Genomic DNA, 12,706 nt, shown 5'->3' with positions numbered 1-12,706 from the left:
ATGGTTCCTATTTTTATATTCTTTGAAGATATCAATCCTGTTCCTCAAATCCTCACATAAGTTCATAAGAATACTGAAATGGTGCTTAACACCCTGCAACAAAAGCACACAAAGACATCCATTTTTGGTTATATCATATTGCTCTACATGTAACTTGACAAAAAGATTATTCACAGGAGAACTGCCACCGGTGGTTCCTTCCTGAGCCAAAAAATTCTCGCTATTTTGAGCTTTTTGCTTTGCTGTTGTTGCTCGAGGCATTATTTTAGTTTAAATTTAATTTAAAAATGCCACATGAACAACTAAGAAATGAGTATAATAATGCTACACTATTCCCTGATGATGCGTTGGCAGTATGTGCTATGCTGTTACATTTCTGAATAATAATATTGATTTTCTAAATGCCTAAATGGTAGGTACAAAAATAAGCTAACCTACATGATTAGAATCTTTAAAGGCCTGATGTAGCCAGGTGGTCAGGGGCGTGAGTGCAATAGCACGTGCTCTTTGAGTGGACCGGTGTTCAAGTCCGTGACTGCTAAATACAATTAATGTTTGTAACTGATGATTTATTGTAAACTCCACTGACCTGGTGGTCGTGCTGGAGTATAAACAAGAACATTATAATTTACTCTGATGTACTATACTACTCTACAAATTACTAGTTACATCGCCGTTTCCCAAACTGTTGCACAGAACACTGGTGTTCCATGGAAAAATCATAATTAATATATATATATATAATTGCACTACATAAGAAATGATAAAGATGCAGTGAAATTACTGAAAGTCTTAGTAAGCAGGAATGAGAAATTAAAATAAAAAAAAATAATAATAAAATAAAAATAATTTTATAAAATATATATAAGACTGGGTTTTGGATCCGGGGTACTATGGTAAACGTAGAAAAAACTGGCAACCATAATGAAAAATGGACAAAAAGGTGATTATCAGTGTATGTATTTGTGTATTTGGTAGGAGAGTTGAGCTATCATGTGTAATAACCATGGAAGAATTGAGAGAAACTGTATGCTAAAGAACAAATTACCTGAAATAAAATGCAGTTAATATAAGCATAATTATTGTAAGTACCTAAAGCTGTGGGTCCTAGGACTTTAACTACTTTGTCTGGGGGTCGGCAGCGAAAATCATAGGAGCCACTGCAGTAAGACAGGTCCCTGTTTCTGTTATGGTGTACACATAAAAGGTATACATATAGCTGACTTGACAGAGACCAGAAGGAAGAATAAAAGAATAAATAAACTTTAAAAAATAATAATAGTAATAAATAAATAAGTTCATGCTGATAGAATCCTGTGGAAAAAGAGAATGAAATATAAAATCAAAGAAATCTAAGAAAAGTTACTGTCTGTATGGACTGGAAGACGTTGAAAGTCAGTGGTGACCGAAGGAGAGAGCTGAGTGTTCATGTGGTACAGTGTATATATGTTAGTTGAAGTAGCCCCGTGTGTGTGGGGGGGTGAATTCATAAACAGGAACTGTACCCGTGTCACAGGAAGTGAGCAGTTAAACAGATGAGGCAAAAAGCCAGCAGAGGGAGAAACAAAAACTAACAAAGTAGTGTGGAAAAGACACTAAACTTTGTAATAGAAGAAACAGTAGCAATAGTAGAGAAATAGCATCTCAATGTAGCTTTCAGCCATCCTAATTGCTCACGAGAAATAAAATGTAGTAAAAAGAACAGCAAAAAGTAATTGGAATGGAGGTGAATAAAGTAGTGCTTGGGCTGTCCGGGGTTGCAAATCCGTACCACAGTTGGTCCCTGGACAGATGACTGGACAATTGCCTCATGTGTTTAAGTCAATAATGGCAAATGTTAATGAAATTAAAATCAAAATAATATTTTTAAGATAAAAATAAACATAAACAATAGTGAAGACAAGACAAATGACATAATACCCCCATATATAGACAATCTGTGGGCACGAGCTCTCCACACTCTGAGACACGACAGAGTCACTGGGTATAAAACTATACAATATGTACAGGCCTGAATGTAAAGGAAGTTAGTCTACTTACATGATGTTTAGAACTAAGTCGTAGTTTGTAATGTTTTTAAATTTAATAATGTTAAATGCTTTTTTGAAGTGATAGTAGAGGAAAGCAGCCGGGAATTTATTTTGTAGTAATTTATTGTAGAGTATTTTAATGTTGTCTGAAAATAGACTGATGCTGTTGCATATTGTTGCAGTTCTTAAAAATTGGAAAGAATTATGTTTGCATGAACTTTATTTTTATTTTTTAAAGTTTATTTTTCTTTTATTCTTCCTTCTGGTCTCTGTCAGGTCAGCTATGATGTATACATATGCCGTTTATGTGTACATCATAACAGAAACAGAGACCTGGCTTGTTGCAGTGGCTCCTAATGAATTTTCACTGCCGACCCCCAGATGAAGTAGTTAAAGTCCTAGTACTCACAGCTTTAGGTACTTACAATAATTATGCTTTTATTAACTGCATTTTATTTCAGGTAATTTGTTTTTTAGCGTATAGGTTCTCTGAATTCTTCCATGGTTATTACATCTGATAGCTCCACTCCCCTACCAATTACACAAATACACCGATAATTACCCTTTTGTCCATATAATTGGTACTATATAGGTATTCAAAGTGTATTAAAACATTGGCATAAAAGTACTCAGTGGGCCATATGGCCAAAAGAACCAATAAAGTCTAAGATAGCCCGTATTGGTTTACATTGCTATACCCTAGAAATAAACATATAATTAGCAATAAAATAAAATAAAATAAAAATATAATGATTATGGAGTTAATTGTTAATAATCGGATACATTGAATGGCACTTTATCGAGGGCTAGCACCATTCAATATATCCCACCAATAATTAGCAAGGCTATCTGTTTCTGAATTGTTATCTGCCCGTTTAACTAGGTCCAAATAATTAAACATGAAGGCAATCTATGCTAAACTTTAAATTTAACAGCAAAGAGGCAAGATAATAGCTAGCCCGACAGATAGCTTTGTAACGAATATACAGAATATAGTACAGAAAAAGTGTCAACCATAATTTTCACATCAGATGTGGTGTTTTTTATTTATTTTATGCACTTGCAAGAGAAAACTTATGCTGACACAAGGAGAAAGGAGGTAAGAATAAGCATAGTAATAGTACCTCATTTCCCTCGAATTGCTCTAATAGATCTTGAGTTATGAAATTTTAGAGTTAGAAAGTAAAAAGTGAAAAGCAAAGAAAATAGCTTTTTATAATGGTACTTGGGATATACCGGGAGTGTAACCGCCCAACCCTTTAGTAAAGGATCATGGTATAACTACAAAGGGTTAAAGGATTGTATTTAATGGACAAAAACAAGATTACAATAATGAAGAAATATAAAATAACAGTTGTAGATAATAATAAGGAAATAAAAGAAATAACTATTACCAAATGTAGGAATATTTAAATAAAATTGACATTTGTAAGAATTTTATAAAAATTAAAATAATTCATCCTATCTGATATAGTAATAAATTGCAGTTTGTTTGTTTGTTATTTGGTTTTTAGGAGCATTAGCAACTAAGGCCATATTGCTCTGGGATATGCAGTGGTCATTCCCTGACCTTTCTGCATCCTTTGTATTTGGTGGTGACGGCCTCGAACCCCGGTCTAATCAAGAAGCGTGTGCTATGCACTGCTGCTCCTTCCCACCTGGCTACAGAGGTGCCTAATAAATTGCAGACCTTCATTACAGAACAGTTAAATTAAATTAAAAAATAACAAATTACAACAAAAAGAATAAATAGGAATATGCAGCTTCCCACCCTATTCTGTACTGATTATAAAGAATGAATTATTTGAGCACACATTACCTACCATAAAACAAATAGCGACAACAGTGCCCTCTCAGTTCAGATAACTGCAAGACGAACTAAAAAAATTATTAATTTCTAAAATCAAAGAAAGCAGCGCCCTCTGAATTTCGTGTAACTTCGAGACTAATGGCAATATACATGGTTTTGTGAAGATGTTTAATGATAGAATTGGCTGGAAATCCATTATTTAACCTTATAGACTTGAGGTCTAAGCTTAGACCTCAAGTCTATAAGTGATTCTATGATATTATTAGCATTATTACATATTTTTATCAATCTAAAGCTTTGTGAAATGTTATCTAGATAGGTAGTTGTACTGGTACTATGCTTATTAGTACATTCTAGATATCTAGCTATCTAGATATAGAAATTTATAGAGTAGATAAAATATTATACACTAAAGTATATGACAAGTGTAAAGAATTTAGATGTAAAACAATTAGCCTAACACACTGGCATTCTAATATTTCAAAGAGAATTCACAGGAATATCATAGTTTCACAAAGCTTTAGATTGATAAATATATGTAATAATGCTAATAATATCATAGAATTACGTATAGACTTGAGGTCTAAGCTTATTAATAATGGATTTTAGCCAATTTTATCGTTAAACATCTTCACAAAGCCATCTTTATTGCCATTAATAAATGGCACAATAATAAAATAAACCCAAATTACATCATAGCTAAAGTAGTAGTAGTAGTAGTAGTGGCATGTGATGCAAGAAAGCAAGTGTATGAGCTTATGCAAAAAAAAAAAAAAAAAAAATTTACAAAACAGTTTGCTCTAAATGTTTGTCCAGTTTCTCCTTAAATTTATTTAACCTATCAACTTCCACAACGACAGATGGAAGGGAAGTTTGTTCCAGCCATTAACCACCCGCTGGCTAAAGGAAAATTTCCACACATCTATTTCCACAAAACTTTAGATTGATAAAAATATGTAATAATGCTTATAATATCATAGAATCACTTATAGACTTGAGGTCTAAGCTTAGATCTCAAGTCTATAAGGTTAAATAATGGATTTCCAGCCAATTTTATCATTAAACATCTTCACAATGCCATGTATATTGCCATTAATAAATGGCACAATAATAACAATAAGCTCTCATAATTATGGCTAAGGGTTTGCTTACTTCCTTTGTCACCTCCTTTAATATAACTGGATAGATCCCATCCAACTTCAACAATATGTTCTAAATATGATGAACTAATGAGACATATGGCAGAGAAGAAAAATGCATGGGATACATACAAATTAACACGTGACACAGAAGCCTATGATAGATACAAGTTGATCTGCAACCAAGTTACAAAGGAGGTTAGGCAGGCGAAGGCAGATTACGAGAAATCTTTGGCAAGGGATGCAAAGAAAAACAGCAAAGAGTTCTTTACTTATGTAAACTCTAGAAGGAAGGGGATGAATCAGATTGGTCCACTTGATATCGATGGGTCAACTGTTGATGATCCTGCTCAGGTAGCTAACAAACTGAATGAATATTTTGCATCGACATTCACACATGAGGAGTTATTCAGCGAGGGGAATGCCAGAGGTGTATTCAACTCTGGCAGTAAGCTAGAGAATCTTGTAATAACTGAGAGTAAAGTGGAGGAGAAATTGTTGAAGATAAATACAAGAAAGGCACCTGGGGTGGATGGAATCTATCCAGTTATATTAAAAGAGGCAGCAAAGGAAGTAAGCAAACCCTTAGCCATAATTATGAGAGCTTCCTTGGACTCAGGGGAAGTACCCATGGACTGGAGGTGTGCAAATGTGACCCCAATTCACAAAGGAGGATCAAAGGGTGACACAAGTAATTATAGACCTGTTAGTTTAACTTCTGTTCCTGGAAAATTAATGGAGGCACTGGTTAAAGAAGCACTGCAGGATCATCTAGACAAGACTTCAGTTATAGCTCAGACACAGCATGGTTTTGTTAAGGGGAAGTCTTGCCTGACCAATTTGATTGGATACTATGATGCAGTCACAAAAGAACTGGATGCAGGGAATAACTTTGATATTATATACTTGGATCTTAGAAAGGCTTTTGATACTGTTGCACATGGAAGACTGCTGCACAAATTGGAGCAGTGTGGCATTGGAGGCAAATTGCTGCTATGAATAAAGGGGTGGTTGAGGGGGAGAAGACAGAGTGTGGTAATCAATGGACACTGCTCATCGTGGACTAATGTTATTAGTGGAGTCCCTCAGGGTTCAGTATTGGGTCCATTATTGTTTTCTGTATTTATAAATGATATTGATGATGGTATATCAAGCTTAATGTCCAAGTTTGCAGACGATACAAAGGTTGGTTGGCAGGGTTGTCAAGGACACTACTGATACTATGCTACTGCAACAAGATCTGGAAAGGTTGAGCTGATGGGCTGAGAGGTGGCAAATGAAGTTTAACATTGACAAATGTAAAGTACTACATATGGGAAACAGCAACCCCAGAGCAATGTATCAACTCTGTGGTACTACACTGACAGTGGTAGAGAATGAAAGGGACCTGGGGGGTGGTTGTGCAGGCAGATATGAAGTTTTCTGATCAGTGCAGACGGGCTGCAAGAGTGCTCATGGTGTATTGTCGATGATATATAGGAATTTTTCTAGCAGGGATAAGGAGGTGATTATTCCCTTGTATAAGGCAATGGTCAGGCCACCCCTAGAGTACTGTATACAGGTCTGGAGGCCTCATTTCAAGAAGGATGTAGAGATCCTGGAACGAGTATAGAGAAGGGCAACAAGATTAGTGAATGGAACAAAGGGGTGCTCTTACGAAGAAAGGCTTAAGTTTTGCAAATTATAGTGTCTGGGGACTAGGCACCACCGAGGTGATCTTATAGAGGTGTATAAAGCCTTGAATGGTTTGAGCATGCTCAATGCTGATGGGATTCTTCCTCTTGCTCAGAATTATCACCTGAGAGGGCATAAATTCAAATTGAGAAAAGACAGATGTAGGATAGACGTGAGGAAATTTGTCTTTAGCCAGCGGGTGGTTGGTTGGTGGAATAGACTTCCATCCCTTGTCGTGGAAGTTGATAGCCGAAATAAGTTTAAGGCTCAGCTGAACAGGTATTTCGAACGAACAGAGGGGTGAAGTGGAAGTGGTTATTTTTTATTTATTTATTTATTATTATTATTATTTTTATTTATTTATTTTTTTTGGCTGATGCTGCATAAGCTTGCTTTCTTGCATCAAATGCCTCTACTAATGCTAATGCTAATGCTAAAAATAAGTATTTCAATTCCACTAGCTCAATGTTCACTTTAAACATCTTCTGGTTCACAAAGATTGCTATTACAATTCTATAATAGCTATTTAAAAATCACATTAGTCATTTTGAGGATGTGTATAGTAGGCACTACCTTTAGAGCATCATGTCATGTATAGCTTTCACTCATCGAAAAAGTTGCACCTATATTTGTTCTTAAGGCAGTAATCAATTTTGTCATTCACAAAAGAATTTCATTTCTACTGTGTAAAATATTTTTTTAAGGTATTTCATTTCAATTGGTCTTTTTACCTGTCATTCTAAAAAATTGAGAACCAACTATTTATTTTCATAGGACATTATCTGTATAAAATTCAAATTTATAGTGTACCATTAACTATAATTTCAGTCTATTAGTTGGTCTTGAGGTTACACGAAATTCAGAGGACACTGCTTTCTTTGGTTTTATAAATTAATAATTTATTTAGTTTGTCTTGCAGTTATCTGAACTGAGAGGGCACTGTTGTCGCTATTTGTTTTATGATAGGTAACAAGTGCTCAAATAATTCATTCTTTATGCTCAGTACAGAATAGGGTGGAAAGGGAAGCTGCATATTCCTATTTATTCTTTTTGTTGTAATTGGTTATTTTTTAATTTAATTTAACTGTTCTGTAATGAAGGTGTGCAATTTATTACTATATCAGATAGGATGAATTATTTTAATTATTATAAAATTTTTACAAATGTCAATTTTATTTAAATATTCCTACATTTGGTAATAGTTATTTCTTTTATTTCCTTATAAATTAATAATTTATAAGGAAATAAATTGTATTGTCTACAATTGTTATTCTATATTTCTTCATTATTGTAATTCTGTTTTGTCCATTAAATACAATCCTTTAACTCTTTGTAGTTATACCAGGATCTCTTATTAAAATGACGGGCAGTTACACTCCCGGTATATCCCAAGCACCATTATAAAAAGCTGTTTGCTTTGCTTTTTACTTTGTAACTCTAAAATTTCATACTTCAAGATCTATTAGAGCAATTTGAGGAAAATTGAGGTATTATTACTATACTTATTTTTACCTCCTTTTTCCTTATGTCAGCATAAGCTTTTTTTTGCACATGGATAAAATAAATAAAAAACACCACATCTGATGTGAAAATTATGGTTGGCACTCTTTTTCTGTATATCCATTTCAAAGCTGGGCTAACTGTTGTCTTGCCTCTTTGCTGTTAAAATTAAAGTTTAGCATAGATTACCTTCATGTTTAATTATTTGGTCCTAGTTAAACTGGCAGATAACAATCAGAAACAGACAGCCTTGCTAATTATTGGTGGGATATATTGAATGGTGTTAGCCTTCGATAAAGTGCCATTCGGTGTATCTGATTATTAATAATTAGCTGCATAATCATTATATTTTTATTTTATTTTATTGCTAATTATATGTTTATATCCAGGGTATAGCAGTGTAAACCAACATGGGCTTTCTTAGCCCATGTTATTAGTACTATATAGTATGATATTAGTACTATATAGTACTAATTAGATTACAGACAGATGTAATGTTCAATCTACAATTGATGGAATTAATCTAATCTTACATACTCTTTGCATCTATTCCAAGTTTGAAGCATAAAACACTTTTTGTGTGAGTATAATTTAACATGATTTTTTCCAGTTATTGACATCTCACATACTGGATATGACAGATTTACTCAATATGTTTGTATGCATATATCTATTTTTTAATGTAGAACACAGTTGTTAGTTTTGAGTGGATTTTTATAATACTTTATACACATTTTCCAGATAGAAATTGTGGAGATATTTTGTTTTTATTTTGAATTTGTTTTCAAAAATAAAATATATTTGAGCGTTAATTACGCATATTTTATTTCAAAAACTAAATAGCCACAAAAAGATAAGTGTTCCATAAATATATTGTAAGATAAAAAGTGTTCTCTGACTAAAAATGTTGGGCAAATGCTGAGCTACACTATACAATGTGCATGCCAAAATTATTGATAAAAAAAAGCTCTGTGAATATTAAGTTGCAACTTAGTTAATGTTATAAGCCAACATACATGATTAGGATAGTTTAAAGTATTTACTGAACACAACTTGGTATATTAATTAAGTAAAAAATAAACTTTCTAAAAACTTTGTTTTCTAAAGCTGAGTTTCAGCTGAATTATGTTATAGCCTTGACTTCTAAGAACTTAAAGGTAGAATGATGTTATAAATTGTTCACTGTCAGAGGAGAGAACAGTCCCCCCCTTTCTCCATACTAGGCTAATAGAGAGGTTTGGAAACATATTATTGATTGACGAATGTTGTGTTACCTGAGAGGAATATGCAGACCATTAAAATATTATGCTTTTGCCCTAATAGATAGAATGATACCATGTTGGATTACTCAGATTCAGATTTCTAGTTAGGACAGTAATAGTATTAGTAGTGGCAAAATGATGCAAACAAAGCAAGCTTATGAAGTATTAAAAAAGAACACCACCTACATTATTTGGCCATCCCTTCTAGTAATTTGTCTGATCTGTAAATTTATTTACATTATCCATTTCCACAATATCAGGTCTAAGTTTATTCCAGCAATCAATTACTCTCTGAAAATCAAATTTCCGGATCTGTCCTGCAGCCATTTTTTCTAATTTAAATTTATGTACCCTTGTGTGTCTTCCAAAAAAGAGTAAGGATGCCATCAAAATTTAGTTTATTTAACCCATTTATAGCTTTAAACACTGATAGGGTCACCATGCAGATGCATAATTTCCAAATGCTGCATTTTATAGATCTGAAGTCTTTCTTGATTAGAGCACACATTTTGTGCCCTTGTCTAATCTTGTTGCTCTTTGCACCCATTTTAAAAAATACTGCATCCTAAAATGAGGCTTCCAAACCTGTAGGTAGTACTTGTGATGCAGATGAATTATTGACTTATGCATTGAAATAATTACTTTTTTGTCTCTACTTGCAAAATTCCTGTACAAATACAGGAATTTTTCAATTAAAGAATTCAATACAGGACCTATGTTAATGGTACATAGGAATTTTTCCAGCTGGGAAAAAGGCAATTATTCCATTGTATACGGCTGCATCTTGATTACTGCTAACACGTTTGGAAACCTCAGTGTGGTATTCTTACCGAGGAAGACTTCCGAGTTCTAAAATATGGAGCCATTCTTTTAGAAATTGGATCTTTGAAGTGTTGTTTACTTAGTTAAGACTTTGCAGAGGCAGTTGCCATGAATTTGAAGTATGATTGAGAAACAATTTTTGTTTTCAGAGAAAATTATTTTTTTTGCCCTGTTCTTCAAATGATTGCATTGTTAAAATAGTGATAATACTTATAGTTAAATCACAAGAAAATACTTAAGTGTGTATAAGTGCAAAAGTTTAATTTATGTATTAATCATTTTATGCAAAGTATATCTGAATCTATGAAATCTGTATTATTTTAGCATTTTTCACTTATTATTTGTTTTTCTTGTAATATAGAAACTCTTCAAGAATGTTGTGATCTTTCACAGTTGTGGTATCGTGAATTCTACTTAGAGATGACAATGGGGAAACGAATTCAGGTAAGATGATTAGCATTACATACATGTGTGCATGTATGATATTTACAATTGTTTGTGAATAATTCTCTCATATGTTGTTGTCCTAGAAACAACATAATGAGAGTTTTTTTTGTTTTTTTTTTCTTCAGTAGCAGAGCTTTTTTTGATTTAAATTTACTAATTTATTAATTTTTTTTAGTATGTTTTATATTTATACTTACAGATTCTTAAAGGGGATTACAAAAATGAGCTTTCAGATCTTTATATTATTTATATAGAAATGTTCTTTAAAATAATGTTAAAAGTGTTGGATGATCCACTTTGGAAGAAATATAATTATTATTACTACCTGCTGTTATTGTGTTATTACAGTGGTAAAAATTGGAATAGGAGTTTGGATACTAAAAATTGCAGTGGGCTGAATTTAGAAATACGTAATGATTATCTTTATAAGCAATAAAATATTCAAGAAACCTATTGTAAATATGGACGCTAACTCTGAAACAACCAGCAAATTTTGCAGCATTTATATTTCCTAATAGAAAAAAATATGGAAATGCTATGTTTCTCTTAATTCTTTGAGGAGTGGGTGTTCTGAATTCATATGGACTCACGAAGTAAGTTTTCCAAGAGCCCTGGGCTCTGTGCAGTGAGTTTCTTTATTGAATTTTGAATATTTCTAAAAGTGAAAATTTTGTAGATAAATGCTTTTAAATATTAATTTGTTCTTATTTTGACATGATTGCCCAATGTTACAGCAATATTATTGTCAAAAATCAAATCATAATTAAAAAAATAAATTTTTGTTACTTGTTTTTTCAATGCAGTAATATCTTTATATCTATTTGTGTATCACTTTATTCACTTTCATCAGTGGATCTGAATTCCAGAAAATTTTGGCATTTAAAAGCATAAATTAGACAAAAATGGCTTGCTGAATATCTCTTCCTCCTTTGACTTTCAAAGGTATTTTCATTCTGCATCTATTAAAATTTTGCTTGCTACTACTAGTTAGAAACACAAAAAGAGATGACAACTGTACTGGAATGTTTCAAGACTTAATACAGAAATGGATACATTATTTGAATACTTGAAATTGTCCTTGGAAAACTACGTACCCTGGGGGCCCTGCATGTGACACACACACACTTCTCAAAAGGTTAATGAGTGTAATAAATTTCTCTTTGTTTTTTAATAGTGATTCCATGTTTGTATATTTTTTTGGTATGGCACTAGTACAACAATCTAGTTAACAATAGATCATGAAAGTTCTGTGGAGGTTGGTAGATATGAATATCCAACATTTATTTTTGTGATTTCATGTCTGAGGTAGAGGTAAAGCTGATCATTAGACTAGAAAGACCTGACCAAAAAAATAAAAATAATAATAATAATCTCACATTTGATAGCAAAAATGTTATCAGTGAGCCACCTGTCTCACCAAGCACAGTACTTTTTGAATACTACCTCATTTAAAACTGGGACTAATGAAATAGTTTGTTAAGCCCATAAAGAGGCTGGATGTTTTTGACAAACCACACTTAAGAACAACATTGTCAAGCCTCATATCCTCACTAATGATTACAGATAGGAGTGAATTCTCACATGTCAGGATCTTTACCACTTTAGCAGTGTGCTACTGCTGAACTCATGAATTGTGGGCGTATGTCTGTGAGCAGAAACGTGCCCAACTGTTCTATCACTGAGGTCTCCCATCTCCCTACTTATTGGAATTAGCTTCTTGTGATCCCCCCACCAAAACTTTACTTGACTGCTATGCAAGGAGCAATGTGGCATTAAGGGCAAGTTACTGCTGTGGATAAAGGGATGATCGACTGAGAGAAGACAGAGTAGTTATTACTGGACACTGCTCTTCATGGACTAATGCTATTAGTGGAGCCCCCAAGATTCAGTACTGGGCCCAGTGTTATTTTCTGTATTTATTAATCATATTGATGAAGGCATATCAGGCTTGATGTCTAATTTGCAGATGATATGAAGGTTGATGGGGTGGTTAATGACAGTAATTGTGGTATGTTACAACAG

General features: G+C 33.2%; 1 protein-coding gene across 2 annotated transcripts in view; it reads left to right on the top strand.

Annotated features, from left to right (window-relative positions):
- Positions 1-12,706, top strand: part of Cyfip (Cytoplasmic FMR1-interacting protein Sra-1) — a 425,647-nt gene that overhangs the window by 240,190 nt on the left and 172,751 nt on the right. For both annotated transcript variants that reach the window (XM_090369296.1, XM_090369295.1), the window contains exon 15: positions 10,599-10,681. In XM_090369296.1, coding sequence (XP_090225422.1) covers positions 10,599-10,681 — 83 coding nt within the window. The remainder of the gene's footprint in view (positions 1-10,598; positions 10,682-12,706) is intronic.

Source organism: Mastigoproctus giganteus, chromosome 3, assembly GCF_048544385.1.
Source record: "Mastigoproctus giganteus isolate SK-2022 chromosome 3, ASM4854438v1, whole genome shotgun sequence".
NCBI classification, from domain to species: domain Eukaryota; kingdom Metazoa; phylum Arthropoda; class Arachnida; order Uropygi; family Thelyphonidae; genus Mastigoproctus; species Mastigoproctus giganteus.
The sequence above is the reverse complement of the archived record's forward strand: the minus strand, read 5'-3'. Positions and strand labels throughout refer to the sequence as shown.